Source organism: Betta splendens, chromosome 8, assembly GCF_900634795.4.
Source record: "Betta splendens chromosome 8, fBetSpl5.4, whole genome shotgun sequence".
Classification (NCBI taxonomy): Eukaryota; Metazoa; Chordata; class Actinopteri; order Anabantiformes; family Osphronemidae; genus Betta; species Betta splendens.
Genome location: NC_040888.2, coordinates 7,981,984 through 8,003,123, shown reverse-complemented (window position 1 = coordinate 8,003,123; position 21,140 = coordinate 7,981,984). Strand labels below are relative to the sequence as shown.

Sequence of the window (21,140 nt, the reverse complement as noted above, 5' to 3'; positions counted from 1 at the left end):
TTGAAAAAATGTAATAATATAACTTTGTTGATCCAACATTGGGGAATGTAATTTCTGCATTTTAACCGATTTGATGTGGGGACCAGGGTGTAGTGCCGGGAAGCTACGGTGAAGTGTCTTGCTCAAAAACACGCCTGATGCCGAGGTAGGAACTGAACCGCAGACCTTTGACTTCCAAGGCCGACGCTCTACCAAGTAAGCTGAATGAAATGAAACAATTTTTGCAATCTAATGTTTAAGCCTGGTGCAGTGCGCATAAATATTTAATTCTGTCATGTCCAAATTTATTCAACATACACATGTGCTATAAATAAATAATTACAAAACATTTCTTAGGCCACCTAACCTCGTCAAACAAGCAGAGGGATGCTGCAACATATAAAACATAAATAGACACTTGTGTCTTTTTGTTTTTTCAAATTTCTGAACATCTGGGATGAGCTCCTGTTTCGTCCTGTGAGCAGGTTTTTTTTTCCGCTCGATACTGCGCGTCCAGCTGCTGCGACAGCGTTCCCACCTGCAGCTCCGCTTTCAGGCCATCACCTGCTGCAGGTCGTCCACCTCCAGCTTCCACATGCGTCTGTGGAGTGCAGAGAGATCCGAGAGGTCGGCCATCTTCACCGCACGGATGGCTGGCTCCGGCGACGCGGCCTGGATGACGCCCATCACCATGACATATTTACCTGCAACAGCAGAAGCAGCTGAACATGCAGTGACTCTGGGAATGACTGCCTGAGTCCTGAGCCTAAGTAACAGCTAAAATGCAAGACTGGCTCAAATAACGGTGGTGGTGATTCATTCTCAATTAATCAATCCATATTTTTAGGCCTGTAATGCTACGCAGCCTAAAAGATTTAGCAAACTTTAAGTCACATCAAACATTACATATTTTTTCACACGTGATAAGAACAATGTGAATGTGAAGAACAACCTAGACTTTTTTAGGCCTTGTCCAGTGCTACAGGCAAATAGAACAGCTTTTGATCTACTGTGGGACTGCTTTAGCTCAACAAACATACAACATAGAAAGCCCTAAACGGTTAGTGACGTCATGACTAAACGACAGGTTGTAGTGTCTGACTTTGAGGTTTGTAAAGCGGTACAGATTTTAAACCAATCTAATTTTGTTGTGCCTTATTTTTTCATAATCATTCTTTGCTAAGAATGTTGACAAGTACTATGATTTCATAAAGCTTTAAAGCTACTGAAGCATCGTTTCACAGCAATATTCAGTTTAGCTTGAACCGCGGTATAGAAACCATGCATGACGTGACGTCACCAGACCCGCGTCGGTTACCTCGGCACAGACACGGTCTCCCTTTGGGGACGCTGTTGACGCCGCGCACAGCGAACGTGCCGCTGTCGTCCAGCAGCTGCACCGCGTCTCTGTCGAGCTGCACGTCCAGCACCGTCCCCTGCATCCACACCAGCGACGCCGCCAGAGCGCGACCCCGGCCCGCTTTGACCACGAAGCCGCCGCCGTCGGCCGGCCTCAGCTGGCCGGACAGCGCCTTCAGCGGCGGGGGACGCTTCTCCTGCCCGGACATTACCGCGCGTGCTACACACGCCGAAGCTTAGCTCGCCGCCTCTTGAACGAGCCCGCCACGCGTGACGTCACCGGAAGTGAGTGACTTTTCCGGACAACATACTCGGTTCATTTCAAATATTTTCGAAATAAAAGCATCGAGTCAAGATTTAAACTATAACATCTAAAGCGGAACGAAGTGCGATCAGATTTAACATTGAACACAGACAGAACCAAGAGCAATGGCCCCGTGATTTATTTCATTAAATAAGTTTTATTTCTTTAAGAATAACTGAAGAAAAGTGTTAACAATTTCTGTACAATTGTTTTATTATTTTCCCTTGGATTTTGCTGTAAATCTTGAATGATCAACAGGGCTGAGAAATGTTATGCTGCCACACCTTCAACCTACAAAGAATATGATTAGTCCACAGGCATCTGTCTGTTTCCTTCAAATATATTCCAATGAGTTCCTTAATTCCTGATGTTGACTCCGCCTTCCTTCAGGTTCTTCATCTCAATCCCAGTTCACCATTGTCAAAAATAGGCACATTAGAAATACTGCCATTTTCCAAGGATTGTGTCTTTGATTGCATCAACAAACTGTGCAGGCACCCAGTAGACCCAATACTGAGAAGCTTCTGTCGGACCCAGCTGAAAAGCCTAGGGAAGAAATGGGAAAGAGCAGTGTGTACATTAAATGGCAAAGCAATTCAAAAACTCCTTTCACTTAAAGCCATGCTGCAATTTCACTGTGATTATACTGTTCAGTAGCTGCACACAGCAACACACACACTTAGATGAAAAAATCTGCTTACTCGCTACACATTTTTATAGCCTATGCAGATATGTTTTACAAGCTGGATGTGATTGTTAAAGCCAAAGAATTTCCTTTGATACACCAACTTAGAATTTAGATTTTATGATCACAAGTGATAAACAGTTATATCACTACCTAAAGTAAAGCATCCCAGAAGGAGAGAGGACTAGTCCTTGCTTCATGGAGGATGTAATAAAATAATATGTTTTGTTCTTCTAAGAAAGGCATTTTTTATCTTCTTGACCTGATAAAATAAAGTTACTTCCCTGAAGACTTTTATTCCTATGACAATGAAGAACTGAAGTGGCGCTAGACATAAAGGTTAATCTACAAAAAGCTCTGACATTTCCCACTTCGCTGCACAGAGCAAAACAGTGAAATGATGACCCCATCACTGTGATGAACACATGCTACACTCAGCCTGCACGGCGACGGAGACTGCTGCTTCACTTTCCTCCACACAAGCCTTTGCTCATTGACATTACCCACAGCTACACTGGGTTGGTCTCTGTATGCGTCATAAACCTGATTCAATCAGACGTGCAGGTAACAGCAAGAACAGTTACCATCATGTGATAGTCGTCGTGGCCTTCGATGGGTTCAGACAATACGTTTTTAATGGAGCCCATTGGGACTTTCTCTGTTCTTTCTGGAGAGATGAAGACACAAAAACGAGGACATTTAAACAACTGTATTTGTGTTGCAGTGAATTTCGGTACATGAAGCCACGCGTGATCTCACCTTTTGTTCCGATCCACAACTGATCTTGCTCCAGTTTAAATGTCAGTCTAACTTTTCCCCCAGACTTGTTAAACATCCCAGATAAAGGCACTGTTGGTAATCGTTCCTGTGTGCAGAAAAAAGCACTCCATCACCACAAAATGCCTGCATGTATTTAGTTTTTAACACATATCTGGACTGTTATAGCATTGAAGGAGAAACAAAAACCACTGTCATCTCCTACCTTTGCTCCTTTAATAGCTGTCATTATGTCGTCTGGTTTACCTTTATCCAAAACCTTCCTGTGTTGCTGAAGTAATAATGTAGGTTAAAAAGAAAACTCAACGAAACTTTCAGAGAGAATTTACTTTCTTCTGTCATTACCTTACCTTTTGCCTGCATAAAGGCTCCTTCTTGTTTTCATCAGCTTTAACTTCCTGTTGAACGACCTCTTTGGGTGTGTTCACAGCTAATACATCATTTATTGTAGATCCTACCACCATTATTTTTGCACCATTTGTTATCTTTATTTCGCGTAGCGTCTTGTCCTCTGGAAGCAGTCCTTTATACATCACTTTCTGCATTGCTGGGGGAAGACCTAGGAGAGCAAATGGTAACGGTCATTCAGATTTCACACCTCCTAGGACATTTCACATAGTGCCGACAATGGTGACCTCTTACCAGTGAGCGAATGAATCCTCTCTTTTAGCGTGGCTCCGGTGCTATCGACAGGAATTTTCAGGTCATATTTATTCTTGTTCCAAATAATTTTCACGTCCACCTTCTCCTGCTGATCATCCGCATCATCCCCATTGCTAATACTAGAGTCCTGAGTTGTGGCGTTTCCTGCATCTGTGTGAGACGTACTCCCTTCGTCGCTTTTCTCAGCATCTTCAACTAGTGGTTCTGCTACTTTAGGCTGGTCCACAGTTTCCATTATGACCTCTTCACTTCCTGCAGGAGCATGAAAACAGTGAGTTAAATCGATCACACAAAACACAAACGCTGCTGATTTAACTTTGATAGTTCCCTGATGATAGCCTCGTGTTGGTTTTCTGCTTCCTTCTTGCACCAAGCATAGTGCTGTGAATAAAATCACTTTTAATCTGCATATCCTTTCAGTATTACTGTGAAGTATCAGTGGGCTCCGTGGCAAGTTTCAGGCCTGCTGCAGTGTTTTGGGAGAGAATGTGCATTGCAACATATGGTGTAAAAAGAGAACTGTGAAATCAGCATAAAAACCTCTTCCCAACAGATGATGATGCTGCTGGGCTGATTTGCTACATCAGGACCTAGACGCCTTGCCACCATGGAGGGAATAATGAAATCCCAAGTGTATCAAGGTATCCCGCAAAATAATGTCAGCGTGACTGTGTGCAAGCTGCAGCTCAAAAGGAGCTGAGTGACGCAGCAGTACAATCATCACTTAAGTGAATCCAATACAGACGGTGCTTCATGGAAGCAAAATCGATTTTGTAAAGATGTCACTGTGAGAGAGACGCTATGGAATTAACTCAAGACAGTGCTGAGAATTTGCTAAAGCTGACCTGCTGAGCTGAATAAATATTATGAAGATCTAATTCACAGCCACACAAACCTATATAATAGGTTAATCACATAAAAGGTGGTTTTACCAGTTACAAAAAACTGTTTCACTACTTAATTTTCCACTGGATGTGTTCAATAACATCAAAGATCGTGACTCAGATTCCACTGCATGACCAATTCATACTAAAATAAAGACCGAAGATATCAATAGTGAGAGTTGTTCAGCTCTCCCACTAATAAAAGAAATGCAAATTGTACCTTACTTGTTTTAACCACATTACATACGTATACGCTGTTTTCTCAAGACTGTTGACTGACTACAGTTATTTTACAATGGGTTTAAACCATATGTTTATATGTTCATAGCTATATGTTTAAACTTCCAATGAGCTACTTACAACGCGCTACATTGTCGGGTCCTCACTGCAATTGTTAAATAACGAGCCAGTACATAGATGCAACTCATTCTAACATCCTAATAGTTAGATATCTAAGCAATTAAGCTATAATCACTAGGAAAGTGTATACTCGTGTAATGTTATTTCCCTACGCATTAACATTCTTATTTTAGTTGTTAATAGTATCATGGGTATCTAATTCAGTTTTTTAACACAATAGCACTATGGGAGTAAAATAATAAGTTGTCCGCTCTTACAAAGGGTTTTCTATCCAAGTGGCACCCAAAACCTCTGTTTTTGCACCCAAAACACCGGCTGGTGTTACCTGAGAGGCAGGCACAGATGCTAGACAGGATAGATGTCAGGAAATGGTCGAAACCTGTTGTAGGCAATTAACCTAGAAAGAGTACTAAGTATTGGCCATGTTAAAATGTACTTATTATCAAAATGTATTATTCTTCTCAAAGCCCCCCTGAGTAATTATTATGACCAAGCAAGAAATAGTTCCTTAGGACTATGTCATCACAAAAAGAAACTCAACCTGAAAAACAGCTGATACATTTGACCTTTGATATTTGAAGAAGAAAATCCCCTTTAGTTGCACTACTTAAGGTTGGTGATACTACAGACTTCACACAAACACAATAGACTATTTTATGAATAAATGATGATATAAATGCATAGGATAAACTACAAGAGTAAATAACGGACATAATGTTTGTGTCTACAATGCAAATTAAATAAAAACAATACCCTTGTTAAAGACATTCCAGTAGGAACATCAGCTCATGTTTAGTTTTCTGTTGATTACATTTCTTTCATTATAAGTCTGTAAATTTAACAACTCTCATTAATGGTTATAATTAATTGAACAAAGACTTTATGCTGATTTATACCATTTTAAAATTGACAGCTCATCAGGTTTGCGTCTATGGCTTCAGCTTATTGTTAATAAATGGTTTATTAACAGTCTTGTGTCTTTTATAAAATTTAAAAGCATTGTTGTTTCGCTTGCACTTGTATAAAGTTCCTCACACTGAATAGTTACCAGAAGAAGCACAAGTATATAATGACTACTACTATTACTACTGTAAGATCAGACATTAAAAGCGTCTGGTTTCGATTCTCTGCTCAGCCACTTTCTCTCTCGTGGTCTTTCTAGCTCCTTCCACCGCTCATTTCTTTATCTGGGTGCATGTTCTCCCTCTATGTTGGGCGACGGGATAAATGAGAGCGAACCACGCCTTAACCGAACCACACAAGGTTCTGGCTTTTCAACCAAATGCGTTCTGGTACAAATCCAGAACCAGTAACTCGGTCATTGCCTGGTTGGTTATAAAACTGGTATCGTTATCGGAACGTAGAGCTCGATGTGTTGCTACTCCGTCTTTACCATTCCCAACTTCTAAACCTACAACATCTCGAAGAAGAACCATAACAGCTAAAGTTTACCAACTAAGTCTTAGAACTGTTTAACCTTCTGACAGTATCACCAGCCTTTTAAAATCCAGCTAATTTTGAGTGATGTTAGCAATCAGTAACGTTAGCTAGCTAGTGGACACTTAGAAATAACCACACACTAAGGCATAACCGGGCATTCAACCACATTAAAATCACAATCTAATACCGTCACAACTAAAAACAAGCGCTCTTTCATAAACCACGATCAGCTTCGATGTAAAACTGCCACAGAAATACAGCTGTATGTTTTCAATACCCACCATCCTGCGTCGCCATGATGATTGTGTACAATCTCTTGTAGGTTGTGGCAAAGAGGTAACAACGACCAGGATGTATCCGATATTCAGGAAACTACCCACAAGTTCACCATAGCTGAACTCGGGCAAAAGCGAACCACTACACGTCAAAACAAAAAAAATCTAAACCTAATTCAAAACGTCATACCAAATGCTGCTATGCTTGGAGACGCTTAGTTTAAATAGCTGTAGTTTCAGCTAACTGAAACAGGTGGACAAAAAATACACAAAGGGACTCGCATACGCCATATAAAATATCTGTAAAGTTGTTATTGACAATGTGACTTAAAAATAAAATAACCGTAAACTATTTTCCATTTATTTTGTGAAACAAATATAAAACATAACTGAGATTTTTAATAAAGCTACAGACAACACAAATTGTGCGGTGCAGCAACATTTTTTGGCAAACTAGGAAGTGAGAGGAACTAATCTATCTCACCTTTTCAGAACTCTTTGTTGTTGTGGTTCGTAGAGGCAGCGCCGAGAGGTGGCACTTATCTCAACGGCTATTGGTCGAGCGTTCTTTCTTTCTTCTTCGCCTTTTATATTAGCGAAGTTTGGTAATTTAAAGGCGGATTATCGCCAACTAATGGAGCCTAATATCATCTACAACAAAATCAACTCAAACTGTACATGCATTTAAACAAAGCTAATAAAATATGCGCCTCATTTACGCTCAATAGTATAAAAACATTTTCTTGCTACTTCCATCCTGCACATGTTTGTATATTATTCTTAATCGTTTATAAAACATTAATTCCATCAGACACATCTGTGAATCCAGACTGAAAAGCAAAATAGCATAGTATATAAAAACACCACAAGGCTCACAACCAGAATTACTGTTCACGGGTTTCTTTATTTCAGAGACCTGAACCTGATAATTTTGTATGAAAAAGACAAAACAGGGTGTAAAAGCTGCAGTCTGTCTCCAGTGGATGCATGAATATTCCTGCTGCTCGCCTCTGGAAGGCAGCAGAGTTACCACAGAGCGCAGATGAGGAAGTGAGTGGGCGCAGAACAAAAAAAGCATGAGCAAAAGGTCCCAGACGAAAAAGGAAAACTGCAAAAAAAAAAAAAAACTTTTAATGGAAGTCACAAGTTGTCATGCGTACTCTGCATGACAGGAGGGAACTTCTCTTATAACAGAACCACACTGTTTGTCTGCATACTCTCTCCTCCTTAGCCGCCGCCGTGCGCACTTTGAACTGTAACTAAACAGCCAGGGAAGTCAACTTTAGCAGCGCCAGTTTAAGAGCGTCTTTACATGGATTTATCCGGATGACAGTCACGTACTACTACACCTAGGATGTGTTTGTAGGACGGCACCATGGCAGACGCACGGACTTTCAACGTTGTGGTTTTAGGTGTGGGCTTTCTGTTTATCTTCACTGCCTTCACCACGTGTGGGAACATTGAAGTAAGTCACCAAACCTTAGTTTTTATGCAACCTAAACGTGGCTTCAAAGCTTATTTTCAGATCGATCTGATCTGATTTGCTTTAATTAAACACTGCCACATATTTCCCAACTTCCTGAATCCTGGCTGTTATTATGTGTCAACTCCTGTGTTATAGTGGGATTCTCCAGATGTTAGGTTTATTCAGCACATGTGGGTCGATGGGAGGACACACATTGACAGGGGGCATTCACATTTCCTTCAAACAACAACTTTTAACTCAAAATTGACCCTCCAACTTATGTGAACCCTCAAACCCCTGAATTTATGAAAACAACTCACGTGGAGGATTTTAAAAAGCCTCCATACATTTCTATAACCGAAAAAATGGTCATAGTATATTATGTGATGTCTGAAGGTTAAATCATGGGCCGTATAGTATGTGATCACAAAAGGACCGTAGAGGATATAGTATGTGGTCAAAAGCACATGCTGTCAATTAGCCTGATGTCGGGAACAATTCATCGTACAGTGCAAACAGGAAGCCAGTGAATGTGTGCTCTGTCATTTAATTCCCCCGTTTACCGTCCTCCATCTGTGCTCTTCCCTCTGTCTCTATAGTTCTAGGCTGCTCCATCTGTATTATATGTCAGGTGCATCACGTGTAGTTCATTTTCCTCAGTGGCAGGAAAGTTATGAAGGATGAAGGACACGAGGACAGACTTTGCTTAGTTTTTACCCTGTGCTGCTTCTTCTCTTGAGCAAACCGTGGTGAAAAGCCTGGCGAACGACACCTTCTCGGGCAGCGGGTACCACAGGTGGGTCAACTCAGCTCCGACACATTCACAAACACTGGGGTTGGACTCAAACACTAACAATCGACTCTGCCTCCTTCACAGCCTTGGAATCATCTATGGAGTTTTCTCCTTCTCAAACCTCCTGGCTCCAGCGGTCGTCGCGGTGGTTGGACCCAGAATCACGATGTTTATAAGTGGGCTGCTTTACAGGTGGACTTTTTCATACTTACGGCACATTACCTGAGGAGCGTTGACAGAGATGATGACGCTGAAGCGTGTTGTTCATTACTGCGTCCAGCGGGTACGTGGCCGTGTTCATCGCCCCCTCAACGTGGTCCTTCTACCTGACCTCGGTGCTCGTCGGCGTGGGAGCAGCCAGTAAGTACCTCCACCACCGACGGTCAATGCGTTTGCTACTGCACGCACATTATATTTAATGCAGCGCTTCATACATTTATAATACACTTTGAGATCGGTGGGGAGGTGAAGAGTTGAAGATCGTTTTTTTTTTACCCGGGCAAATTCTCTAAATAAATGCAAATTGTTTAATTTAAAACTACTCGCTTTTGGTTTCCATTGCTCTCCCATCGCTTTTTATGCAGCAGCCTGAAGCCTCCGTTATAACATCAAGAATTATTAAATATATTCAATGAAATATTAATGTATGTATATAAATATTAAACACTAGCTACATTTACTCTTATTTAACAGGACATCTGGAGCTGCTTACAGCAAAAACTCAACTCATTAATAATTGTTCATTATTAATGGATTTGTTATTTTCTATAATTAATTTTAATCATTGTTGCTGTTGCCGACCTTTCTGTAAACCTACTCAAAATATTTGATCGTAATGAAGCTCCAGGTAGAGTAAGCTGGTGCTTTTTGTTTTTTTTGTCTTAAGAATCGAAGCAGCGTTTAATCGTGCGCTGCGGGATTATTATGGCTGCGATGTGATGACGAGCACAAACGCTAAACGCCAAATTAGACCACAAATGGGTTAGAGGCCGCTTCTGCAAACAGCGCCCGGCACCTTGAGTGGTGCAAAATGCAGATGAGAGATCAGCTTTTACTGGGGAGGAGAAAAAAATGTTTTTAATGCGGCCTGAAATCGCTGCAGCGCGATGAATTTTCATCATGTCCTCGAGCTACCGCGTGGCAGGACGCGCCGCTCACCAACGCGGGGCGCGCAATCAGCTGACGGCTCGCCTCCTTCTCCCGCAGTGCTGTGGACGGCGCAGGGACACTTCCTGGTGGACAACTCGGAGGCCTCCACCATCAACAGGAACACCGCCGTGTTCTGGGCGCTCCTACAGTGCAGGTGCAGTACGCATGCGCCACTCCGCCTCATTAGGCGCTAATAGACCCGCTCTCGCCGCCACCGACTCCATGCGTTAGTGTTTAAAGTTTCATAGCTTCATTTATGCTACACAGCTTCTCTAATACGCGGATTAAATGGTCCTCTTTGAAAAGATGGAACCACAGCCTCTGGTGAATTAAATATTTATGTTTAAACTGGAAATGTAAATACCCTCCTACATGGTTTTTAAAACAAGGGTGGTACTAAATAAGCTGTGTTTTATTATTCTGTCCTCATATGACTCTAGTAATTCATCTCCATGTCGTCTTTTACGGCCTGTCGGCGTTTTTATTTGACACGATATTACCCTCCGCTGTGTTTTAATACATGCGCTCGTTTCTCCTGAACACAGAGCTGCGCAGGTGAGAGTTCTGGCCTTCGCGCGGCTCAGACAACTCATTTGTGTTTGTTAAAATATGCTAATTGAATTAGTATAATAATTGCATTGCCTGTCACCTGCGCCAAAGCTCACAATAGGGCAATGCTAATCTGACTCCACAGCCACGATGCCTGCCACAGTAAACTTATGAATCAGGTCTCTGCAGACACACACACACACACACACACACACACACACACACACACACACACTGAGGCACAAATGCAGATTGTTGTGCTTTAGACCATCAGTTCTATGGAATTGAAACGTTAGCATGTTTGGACGTTGTGACGTATTTAACCCTTTGGGGGCCACAGAGGAGCCACCAGGTCCAAATAGTACATGTTGGATTCCACAGACTCATTCATTTACACCAAAATGATCAAATTTTACGGTTTCTAAGGTCCATGTAGTATGTGATCATGTGATGATCTGAGGTTCAAACGAATCACAGAACGTCACGGGTTTCTGCTTTTGGCAGCTCCTAATTGATTGTAACGTGACCACGGCTAATATGTAACGGGCTGCGGAGCACGTGGCAACGGAGCAAATGTGTAACTCTGTTGTATCTGTCCTTTTGCAGCATGTTGTTTGGAAACCTTTACATTTATTTTGACTGGAATGGAAGAACAGAAATCTCAGGTAGGGTTAAAACTCATCAAGTTCTTCAACGACCACAATCTAAAAATGTAATGACAATCGAATACAAAGGGTCCTTGACTGTTGTGAACGTCGTCCTACTGGTGAAGTGCTCCGTTTTAACGCTCCTCTCTCAGACAGCGGCAGGAGAACCATCTTCCTGTCCCTGTTCGTCACCTCTGCGCTCGGCACGCTCAGCTTCCTGGTGCTGGGAAAGAGCCGGCGTGATGAGGAGATGCTCTCTGAAGAGGAAGGCCAGTCGCTGCTCTCCACACGCCTGATGTAAATGAATACACTCCAGATAATTGCCTGGTTTCCGCCGCAGTTTGGCTCAATCACTCACTTAGAATATTTAAAAATGACTCCAAAGGGACAAACGTGTGACCTTAAAGGGAGGCGTAAAGTGTTTTCTGCCATGTCTCATTCAAATTCACTCAATTATGTATGAGAACATTGTAAGAAATGTTTACTTTTGGCCTTGTTGCTGAAAAACTGGCTTTATTTTTGAAAAACGCCCCACCGCTCAGGAGGTTTTAAGACCTTACAGCTGGAATCCTCCAACCCCTCTTGTCCTTTTACTCACAACCAAACTGGCCATTTTGTGCTGCGATTGTTGCAATCTTGACAGTCGAGTCCAATCACGGCACTTCAGGCAAGTGGGGCGCAATCAGGCAGATTCGGGGTCAGCCGGGACGGAGGGCGAGCGTGGTTAAACACGTCATCGGCCGCGCGTCCACATCGTCATTTAATCACTGGACAGTCAGAAAAACACCAACCTGCACAATGAGACTGAACTGAAATGATCCTAGGCTGCAGGACGGATGCTGGGACCGTGCTTGGGCTCTGTCTTTGGCGGCAGCTCGTGTTTGGAAGCGCTCCGGGTCTCTGATAGATGCTGCATTTGATCCTCGCTCATTGGCTGAGCTTGAGTGTGCGCGCGGCGCCGCCAGCGTAACGAGCGAATCCTACGGGAGCCATTATTTTCTGTGAAAAGGGGCCGCTCCCCCCTCTTTGGGGATTTTGAGGAAGTTTTGTGATCTGAGTGCATCTGAAGTTTCTTTTTTCCAAAAGCACTTCACCTGTTCTTCGCTTTCGGGACGGTAAATCGTCATTTGTGTCAATGCCATTCGTTTCACCCGCTTTTTCTATTTACGGCTCTCAATTAAGCCTTTTCTTCTGATGTTTAGGTACAAACACAGAGCACACGCCGCCGTACAAGATGCCAAGTCGGAATTCAGTAAGTTTTTCATTGCATCTGTTCATCCATTAATTCATCCCTGCCTTGTTTATGTGCACTTAGCTTTTATGGTGCAGAAATGAAAACATAATAATTTAAAAAAACATTACGTGGCTCAGTATCACATATGTTCAATATGCAAACATCTCTTATACACTTCAACACTATGGGACGTCCATCCAGGCAGCGTAAGTCCTGCATAAGGTTCATGTATGACTGTTAGTAGCAATCAAATTCCCCAGCAGTCCCAACACTGATGAGTAGTTTCCTAAATCTACTGAATCCACACCTCTAGTCAGGCCACAGACACCAGAGGATCCATCGGAGGCCCTCTGACCTGCACTCCTCCACGCCTCGGCGCTCTCCAGCCCCAAACGAGCGGGCGGTCGCGGGCGCTTTTTGTTTTTCTCCCAGCGAAAATTGCTTTTCGCGCGGATAAGGATCTGCTCGCAGACAGAGTACACCGAAACGGGGAATTTATTCCAGATTATATCGCTGTTCGTCAGCTGGAAAGTGCTGCACTTGCACCTGCCGTGGGTGCAGCCCCGGAGTTGTTTGGCTGATCAGAGTGCTCTTTGTCTTGGTGTGTATCTGGCGCGCGTGCACCTACACGCCTTAAAGCTATCGGGGGTTTATCAAAGATGCATGCTGATTTATGTCAAGAGAAGGCATCCGGGCGCATACAAACAAACCTGCTGGGATTTGGTCTTATGAAAGCGGAATTTCCCAAAGTGCCCGAGTGAAATTCTCTCTCAGGTTATTTTCCGCCTGCATTTAAATGTGGCTTTTTAGCGTATTGACACTTAATTTATTTAACATATTGCACCTGAAAATGAGGCCTTAACGCCTGCGCCTTTTTTTTAAAAATCAGAGGCAATTGCGCCGCGTTAGCCGTGGAAATCACTCGTCTACTAGCAATTCAGACGCGCGTGCTGTGTGTGCTCCTGCTCAGGGACCATCCTGCGCCTGGCGGGGGATAAAACCATGGTGCTGCTGGGCCCATGCATGGCGTACAGCGGTAAGCGACCTCGCCTAATGAGCACGGTGGCCGCCGGCAGCTACGGGACCCTCTGCTTGTGTTCCCCCCCCCCCCCCCCCCCCCCCCAGGGCTGGAGCTGGCCTTCTACAGCGGCGTCTACGGGACGTGCATCGGGGCCACCGCGCAGTTCGGAGCAGCGGCTAAAGGTTTGATTGGGATTTCTGGGATCGTCGTGGGCGTTGGAGAAATCGTAGGTAAGCTTTGATTCCTCTGATCTTTCTTGGTCGATTAACGCCATTCGGGTGACGTCTGGGGTCTCGTTCCTCCTCTCCCCATCAGGCGGGGGCCTGTTCGGGCTGCTGTGCAGGAACAACTGCTTCAGGCGGACGTCGGTGGTGTTTCTGGGCATGGTCGTCCATTTCATCGCCTTCTACTTGATCTTCCTCAACGTCCCCGCTGATGCTCCCGTAGTCCTCAGAACCAGCACGCAGACGAGCCCATATCTGACTCCGAGGTACCTGCCTCCCTGCCTGCTGCGCACGTGAGGCGTGACTGGGTTCCGCTCTAATAAGACCCGCGTTGTGTTCCTCAGCGCCTCCGTGGCCCTGCTGTGCAGCTTCCTGCTCGGACTCGGGGACAGCTGCTTCAACACGCAGCTCTACAGCATATTAGGCCGCGTTCACGCCGAACAAAGCGCGCCTGCCTTTGCCATCTTTAAATTCATCCAGGTAATCCGGCATTGCCAATTTCCAGACATTGTTAGCGGAGCCGAGTTAAAATGTTGTCTCGCGGAGTGTGAAATAAATTCACCTGACGGCCCATTAAAACGGAGGAGCACAAGACCCGCGTGCGCCTCTTAATCTCTCCTTTCTTTGCTGGAAAAATTGGTCGGCAGCCCAGAGGTTCTGGTTTGTCTTTACACGTTTTAATATTTATAAAACCTGCACAATTTGGGAGCGTATTAAAATTAGAATTTGAGTATCTAAGGCAAGTAACTGGAGGAGAATTTCCCCAAGCAAACAGCAGCAGCTCTCACTGCTTGTTCTCGTGTCCTAGCATCTCCATCTAAATGTGATGGAGCGGTGAGAATGAAACATGCGCCTGCCTCCTACGAGCAGATGCAGAGACAGTTGTTTGGCGCTACGACAATAAAACAAATTAAAATGCGTCTCCTTTTTTTTTCCCCACCGTCAGTCTGTGTTTGCAGCCGTGGCGTTCTTCTACAGCGGCTACCTCATGCTGATGTGGCAGCTGCTGCTGATGGTCGTCCTGGGCTTCGCCGGGACGCTTTGCTTCTTCGCGGTGGAGAGAATACAGAACATCTCCGTCGACTTTCAGGAATAACAGGAGGAACTCCTACGTCTTTTCTTCCGTTGAGATAGGATTCACACTGAATCCCTTTAAAGAAGCATTTTAACAGTATTCTGTGCTTGTGTTGTAGCTTATCGCGCTCAGGTTTTCTTATGCTGTTCATCGTTTGCCTACAGTGATACTGTGGTTTTGGTAGAAAAAATAAATGAAAATGTTCCTGTGATTGTGTGTCAAAAGGAATTAACCCATTTCAATTTCTGGAAATTGTAATGTTTGATAATAAAGTTTTGTGCATTTTGCATTTTTAGAAGAAGAACATTATGAGAAGAAATGTTATTTGTTGTTGTTAGTCCATAACCATAATGTGTGAGTCTCGACTCACTCATTATGGTTATAGATGTCTTATCTTCAATATTTCAATCAATAGTCTAATTTTTCAACTAAACACCAAGTGGATTCTTGGCATTTCTGAAGCAGCAGCCTGGTTCAAAGCACAGGTTCAATGACTTATCTAAATATAATCTCCCTGAACAGAGCCCGTGTCTCAGCATCGCCGGGCTCCTGTGTTCTTCCTGTTCAAACTTAGCAAGTACATCCAGAAGTCACTTCACAAAACAAGATAAATCTAATGGGTTTAATCCTAAATTGCCAGATTTATTTGAAAATCCATACGGCCATTAATCAAAAGAGGAGCTGGAGGAGAGAGGTCTAGGTGGAAGAGAAAGTGTTATAGGCCCAGAGGTCCCACATTACTTCACTGGTAATTGAGTATTGATTACATTAATGAGAGTAAGCAGTTTTGTGTGATCTTAAGTCAATTGTGCCACTTTCCTGACAACAACAAACCACTGATGAGCAAAGTGAAGACTACAGCACTTGCTAACAGAATTAAAGCCTGGTGGGGCCCACGTTATTGCTTTAGAGCGATAACCTTGTAAGGCCAGTAACCAGGTTTGGATAAGTCTATTACCTAAACGCTGTCATGTGTATTGCATCAGCTCTTGTAACGTTTTGGGGATCATGGCAGTCCTGTTTAAAGCGTAGCTGCAGTGTTTTCCAGGGAGCTGTCAGTGTTAGATATAAAGCCAGGACTAGCTTTGCTGCCGTCATGCAGAGCTGCTTCATGGATTCTTAGTGGTTTCTTCCCTCGTGGTTTCATTATTGCACATTTTCAACATAATTATTTTTATGTGGGACGCTTCGGGTTTTTAATTTCTTTATTCGCACTCAACTTTTCACTAATCTTTTTTTAAATCAGGAGAAACAGCCCATTTGCTTCCCTCTTTTCTTGCACGTTAATCGGGAATATTCAGTCTTACACAGCCTTGATTTCCCAAAACGCTACTTTGGGCGGCAGTGAATTTGGCTGGAAAGTTTATCTCGTGTACATCAGCGCTCCGATATTTCAGGCTCACATATTCCTTGGATCTAATTAGCCGGGCTTGATTGAAATGGACCTACGGGACGGGCTGAGGCCTGTCAGAGGTCTGAACGCTGAAATGAATCGCTGCTGTTTTTTTGCCGTCAGGTGTCCTGTTTGTGGTGCTACACAGTCGTACTGTCACAGTCCTAACCAACAACACGCGTCATTTCAAAGTCTGTCTGAGCCCTAGAGATTTATTCATTCAACTTATTAATTTCCATCTATGACCTGCATGATTGTCTCACACCGTCAGTTAAACACAGAGCCATGGTTATTAGCACGCGGATCTCAGTCAGTAATTTGAAACCTAATTTCCATGAATTCTGGGAATCACACATCCGAGAGGGTATTTGTTGGAACAGAGTTGAGAACACAATTAAAAAAAGCCAAATTGAAAAGAGAAACATATCCAGTGGAATTAGACAACAACCCTTTGTAAATTATCTAGAGGTTGAAGAGAGCACAAACAGTTTTTGCTGCTCATTTGTTGCTGCTTCCCACACAGTACACGTTGTTGCAATAATCAGCAGAACAATTAAGCTAATCATTTATCACCGTGTGTTCATTGTTTACGGATCAAAGGTTTGTGTAATCTGCAGTTGTCCTAACATTTATGAGAATTAGCCTCACGTCGGCAACAAAGGGATCGTTTCCCCTTCTCAGCAGTAACAAGCCGAACTCAGATTTGACTAGAAAAATAATTATCTTTATTCTACATGCGGCGTCATGTCCACCAGAAGCTGACGGAGAAGCTGAGTTCCAAGGACCTGACATAATGCCAGTGCTGAACAGGAATAAACAGCACGTCTCCGGGCTGCAACACACATTCGAGATAGGGCGCCTTGGCAAACTCCGGGAACCGCTCCGTGTCTGGATTCTCCACCTCCACCTGAATAGAAGGAGCGTGAAATTGGAAATACTGCATATATTTGCAAGTTCAACATATCCCACCATTATGAGCTGTCAATCCCACCTGACTGGTATTGTGAAGCAGCTGTGATTGATGAGGGTACAGCTTGTCTGCGTCCTTCGGGGAATATAGGCGAATGTATTTGCTTCCCACGACCTGATGTATACACTGTGTTAAAAGCGCGCCGTCACGTCACAGACCTCTGCCACAAACTACAATCAGCACTATTACGATACCTGAGCCAGAAAGTTCTGTTGAGGGTCTTGGTGGAGAGGCGATACTGTTCCTCCAGGACCAAACCATGCATTTACAGTAATGTCATCTTCGTCTCCTTCACCAAGGCAGCAATAATCAGGGAGGCAGATGTCTTCCTTCAGTTCTGGTATCTACAGCGATATTATTCAGACGTCTGATGACTCCTCGTTTGACCTCATTCAGATTTATACCCCCCAAATAACAATGTTTAACCTGACAGGGTGACCTTTTTTCATAAAGTTCAAGACAGACAACGTATCGACTCTCAGTAAAACTAGATATAAACGTCAATAGCGTTCAAAGCATCGTGCTGTGACGTTGACAGCTGGAAAAAAACACAAATCTTATTTTTCATCGTGCTGAAAATATCTAAATAATCAATAAGAAATCTAAACAAAGAAACAAAGAGAATCACTTTGTTTAAAAAACCCAAACATACCTGATCAAACAGCTGATGCTGAGCCAGATAACCCAAATCTTTCACTCCATCCTGGAAGATTTTAATCCACACAGAAAAATAAATGAGAGCCAGGAGGCAGGGAGCTTCATGCAGCCTGTCCTTGGTACAGTATATGTTAACAAGGAAACAACGAAGCAGGACAAGCATGCACTTACTTTATTCAAAATGTATCGATCAATGAATTCATTGACCGTAAGCAGAGACTGCGACCATGACTCATCCGTGTACCTGGATCCCACCTCCACGGGAACAGTCCGGCAGCCAGACACACATCTCAGGTATTCTATGCTTTGTAGGGGAAGACAATGAGTGAATTGAAGCTAACTATAATACCACAGCGTGGCTCGTTATAAAAACCCTGCTCATTCTGGATTCTGCCGCTGCACCGCAACATGACAAGTGTGCACTTGTGGATGAGCTCCTCCAGTGTCAGAGTGGTGAGCTATATGTCGGATGTCAGGGTGAACAGCCAGCTGTCAGGAGTCGGCACGGAGAGGCGGGAAGAGCTGCTGCTAGGTAGTCAAGTAATTAAACTGAACTGACCTGAGCTCAGTTCAGGGTCCCACTAACCTGCATTTTTACAAGTTCAGGTTAAAACTTCCACTAATGCAACGCAGTGCTTGTTTTCAAACTCTATGTTACACACTCCAGCGCTTCCTCAGCAGCACATTCAGATCTTCTGCGCTCTCAGGGATAAGTGCACTCAGCACGATTCACAAGTGTAAATCAGCCTGATTACACGGCTCGATCGAACACGAGTAGTGTTGAAATATAAATTTACTTCCACACCGTGTTACTGTGATTTAAACTAATCTGCAATTTTATAGCGACAGCTGAAATGAGCTCTGACTGAATGAGTTTAATACATTAATAAAGATAAATGGCCTCATACCAGGAAACACAACAGGCACACCGATGTAGCACGGACAAAGGTACGCAGAACAACACTGATGGATGATCCTGTGTAACATCATGCAAATAGCAACTTCAAACTGAAGAGAAAAAACATTATGAGGAACTCAAACCTCCAGGAGTGCTTGTTGAGAGCGGGCCAGTGGTCAATGATCCCCTCCAGAATCACCGGTTTGAGGGGGAGCAGGTAGTTTGTGTTGAAGCTCTCCAGTGACGGACATCTTACCCTTGGAACCGCCAACTCGTCCCTGATCACAGGAGTATGTGAGTCGTCCACCTTGATTCTCTGTTAAAGATTCAAGAGCAACTCTTTCTCTCAGATCTATTTAGTTTGTCATGTGTCCTAAAAGTGTGGAAATCCTGCATTACTATCTAACATTTACCTGTGGGACATATTTAACTTATCTCCAATTATTGAACATGACGACTGTACATTTTTTCCCCCCCTGTGTGTGTGTGTGTGTGTGTGTTTGTGTGTGTGTGTGTGTGTGTGTGTGTCTGTGTGTGTGTGTGTGTGTGGTAAACCAAGTTCCCTATGCTTTTAACAGACAAAATACTCACTTTCACTTCGGTTTCGTCATCTTCTTCAGAAGGTTTCTTGACTTCAAGCTGCAGAATTCCAACAATCACCTGCAGTATATTGTCCATAATGGCTGCGCCCATGAGCAAGCCCATGTCGCAGGCCCTCACGGCCTGCAGGATCTCATCACTAGATGGATCTGAATGACACAGCGCGGCCGCTTTGAACAGGCAGCCGTAAGAATACACCCGTCTCCACTCCTTGTCCACGTGGCGCCACGTGCCCGTGTTGAGCTTCTCCCACGAGACGTCCAGGATGATCTGAGCGTAGAGCAGGCGCTCGGCACCCGTGGCATCACTGTACAGCTGACGCCTGGAGCGCTTCAACATGTCCACCACGCTGGGACACACTTTGTCACCGAACTGCAGGGGAAAGTCTTCCTCGTTAGGAGGCAGGACGGCAGAGATTTTGGACCACAATGGAGCCATGGATGACAGGTCTTGCTTTATGCTGATAAACAGAGAGTGGCGGTGAATTAGGCTTTCAGGGTAAACCTGAGATGATGAAATCACTTTTCATTTCAACCTATAATCACATGTTCTGCGTTCGTCCGGTCAGTGCTCGCCGGTGTCACAGTTTGCCCACGTTGTGCACCACTCTTTCATCAACTACAGCCTCTTTGCTCCAGCGAAACAGCTGCATGCGCCTCATTATAACCTGGCAAAACACAAAACAGCGGTGAGAGCTTCCTGAGCCAGAACTGCTGGTGTGACACTGGCACAACGACGACGACACTCTGCCTCCATGTGACTCATTCACCTTAGAATGCTCTGAATAGACTGTGATGCTGCCAACTTCAAACACCTCATTCATCGCTACATGTACGAGGTCATCGCACCTGAAGTGACTACAGACATTTAAAAAAAGAGTGCCAGAGTGCTCCTCATCCACCTTTACTGGTAAAGAAGTAACACAATGAGATGCACTCACTGACCTGGTGTCAGTTGTATTATTGCAAAGTTGTACCCCAATAATTTCAGAATAATAATGCATTTAAATATGTTTAACAAAATGCAGGACGGTCTGCGTGTGACTCGCCCTGGTTAGTGAGCTTCTACGCACCCATCGAGCGACGCATTTGTAAACACTGCGACAGCGCAGTTCAGTACAGATTAAATTTGTACTGAATTTAGTCGGTTAATTCAACATTATCTAAGCAAGACGAAAGCGTTACACGTGCTATAAATAAGAAAGGCAACTTGATCAGCCACAAGTCTGCTTCCGGTGTGACAACAAAAACAAACCGGAAAGCAACGTGGCACCGGGAAACGTAGTTCCGCGCTAAGTTAACGTTGCAAAAAAACCCCAAAAAACAAAAATGGCTTTTCAACTATGCCAATTAGTTTTCACTAAATCTTTAACAATGTATAGAAAGTCAACGTTTTTTCTCCAAGTCACAATTTATAATAGATTCACTCTGTAGTCCAGTAGGGGGTAGTAACATATGCAGGCTCCAACCTGTGAAATATTCTGTACAGCCAAGTTGGCAGCTGAATTGAATTGAATTGAATGACATTTTGTTTGAGATTGGACTGTATAGAAAAGCCATCTCACAGCACACACACATAAACACACACACACGTTTGTCATGTGTTGCCAGTTTCCTTCTGTGTATACAGGACACCCTCCTCCGCTCCACTCCCACACAGTCGCATCTGTCCTTTTTTAACAAATCTTTAATGATTTTTTTTTTGCGGCTACAAGATAAAAATGACAAGAATGCGCATAA

The 21,140-nt window shown here is 43.8% G+C and overlaps 4 protein-coding genes across 11 annotated transcripts; 1 reads left to right on the top strand and 3 right to left on the bottom strand.

Annotated features, from left to right (window-relative positions):
* Positions 1-234: 234 nt before the first annotated feature.
* Positions 235-1,637, bottom strand: rmi2 (RecQ mediated genome instability 2). Its single transcript, XM_029159411.3, has 2 exons — positions 1,298-1,637; positions 235-683 (listed from the first exon to the last, which is right to left on the bottom strand). Exons 1-2 carry the CDS (start codon positions 1,545-1,547, stop codon positions 532-534), a joined length of 402 nt encoding a protein of 133 aa, XP_029015244.1. The 5' UTR covers positions 1,548-1,637; the 3' UTR covers positions 235-531.
* A 128-nt stretch (positions 1,638-1,765) lies between these two features.
* On the bottom strand, positions 1,766-7,233 carry ubfd1 (ubiquitin family domain containing 1). Of its 3 annotated transcripts, none has more exons than XM_029159410.3 (7): positions 7,211-7,233; positions 3,747-4,019; positions 3,455-3,663; positions 3,310-3,375; positions 3,087-3,192; positions 2,912-2,994; positions 1,766-2,188 (listed from the first exon to the last, which is right to left on the bottom strand). In XM_029159410.3, the coding sequence occupies exons 2-7, from the start codon at positions 4,000-4,002 to the stop codon at positions 2,078-2,080; spliced, it is 831 nt and encodes a 276-aa protein (XP_029015243.1). In that variant the 5' UTR covers positions 4,003-4,019; positions 7,211-7,233; the 3' UTR covers positions 1,766-2,077. The 3 variants fall into 3 exon arrangements, with proteins under 3 accessions (XP_029015243.1, XP_029015242.1, XP_040927726.1); XM_029159409.3 differs by lacking the exon at positions 7,211-7,233 and adding an exon at positions 6,733-6,946; XM_041071792.2 differs by lacking the exon at positions 7,211-7,233 and adding an exon at positions 6,639-6,725.
* Positions 7,234-7,799: 566 nt separating this feature from the next.
* Positions 7,800-15,187, top strand: LOC114860950 (UNC93-like protein MFSD11). Its single transcript, XM_029159863.3, has 13 exons — positions 7,800-8,191; positions 8,932-8,987; positions 9,069-9,176; positions 9,265-9,344; positions 10,191-10,287; positions 11,289-11,347; positions 11,482-11,626; positions 12,532-12,581; positions 13,534-13,599; positions 13,689-13,814; positions 13,900-14,074; positions 14,153-14,288; positions 14,755-15,187. The coding sequence occupies exons 1-13, from the start codon at positions 8,102-8,104 to the stop codon at positions 14,902-14,904; spliced, it is 1,338 nt and encodes a 445-aa protein (XP_029015696.1). The 5' UTR covers positions 7,800-8,101; the 3' UTR covers positions 14,905-15,187.
* A 1,791-nt stretch (positions 15,188-16,978) lies between these two features.
* Positions 16,979-20,654, bottom strand: kdm8 (lysine (K)-specific demethylase 8). Of its 6 annotated transcripts, none has more exons than XM_055510859.1 (9): positions 20,171-20,654; positions 19,937-20,068; positions 19,393-19,861; positions 18,945-19,117; positions 18,075-18,207; positions 17,899-17,949; positions 17,441-17,590; positions 17,268-17,360; positions 16,979-17,183 (listed from the first exon to the last, which is right to left on the bottom strand). In XM_055510859.1, exons 3-9 carry the CDS (start codon positions 19,837-19,839, stop codon positions 17,019-17,021), a joined length of 1,212 nt encoding a protein of 403 aa, XP_055366834.1. In that variant the 5' UTR covers positions 19,840-19,861; positions 19,937-20,068; positions 20,171-20,654; the 3' UTR covers positions 16,979-17,018. The 6 variants fall into 6 exon arrangements, with proteins under 6 accessions (XP_055366834.1, XP_055366833.1, XP_029015783.1 ...); XM_055510858.1 differs by having other exon boundaries at positions 20,474-20,654; XM_029159950.3 differs by having other exon boundaries at positions 19,947-20,068; positions 20,171-20,653.
* Positions 20,655-21,140: the final 486 nt, after the last annotated feature.

Excerpts from the sequence above, each read along its gene's own strand:
- LOC114860950 (XM_029159863.3), top strand. The coding sequence starts at position 8,102 with ATGGCAGACGCACGGACTTTCAACGTTGTGGTTTTAGGTGTGGGCTTT. Across the intron at positions 9,345-10,190 it reads CGTCGGCGTGGGAGCAGCCA|TGCTGTGGACGGCGCAGGGA; the intron begins GTAAGTACCTCC and ends CTTCTCCCGCAG. Across the intron at positions 13,815-13,899 it reads GGGCGTTGGAGAAATCGTAG|GCGGGGGCCTGTTCGGGCTG; the intron begins GTAAGCTTTGAT and ends TCTCCCCATCAG.
- rmi2 (XM_029159411.3), bottom strand. The coding sequence starts at position 1,547 with ATGTCCGGGCAGGAGAAGCGTCCCCCGCCGCTGAAGGCGCTGTCCGGC. Across the intron at positions 684-1,297 it reads GAGACCGTGTCTGTGCCGAG|GTAAATATGTCATGGTGATG; the intron begins GTAACCGACGCG and ends CTGCTGTTGCAG.
- kdm8 (XM_029159951.3), bottom strand. The coding sequence starts at position 19,839 with ATGGCTCCATTGTGGTCCAAAATCTCTGCCGTCCTGCCTCCTAACGAG. Across the intron at positions 17,591-17,898 it reads AGCATCAGCTGTTTGATCAG|ATACCAGAACTGAAGGAAGA; the intron begins GTATGTTTGGGT and ends ATATCGCTGTAG. Across the intron at positions 17,184-17,267 it reads TGCTTCACAATACCAGTCAG|GTGGAGGTGGAGAATCCAGA; the intron begins GTGGGATTGACA and ends CCTTCTATTCAG.
- ubfd1 (XM_029159409.3), bottom strand. Across the intron at positions 3,376-3,454 it reads AGCCTTTATGCAGGCAAAAG|CAACACAGGAAGGTTTTGGA; the intron begins GTAAGGTAATGA and ends TTATTACTTCAG. Across the intron at positions 3,193-3,309 it reads CAGCTATTAAAGGAGCAAAG|GAACGATTACCAACAGTGCC; the intron begins GTAGGAGATGAC and ends TTCTGCACACAG.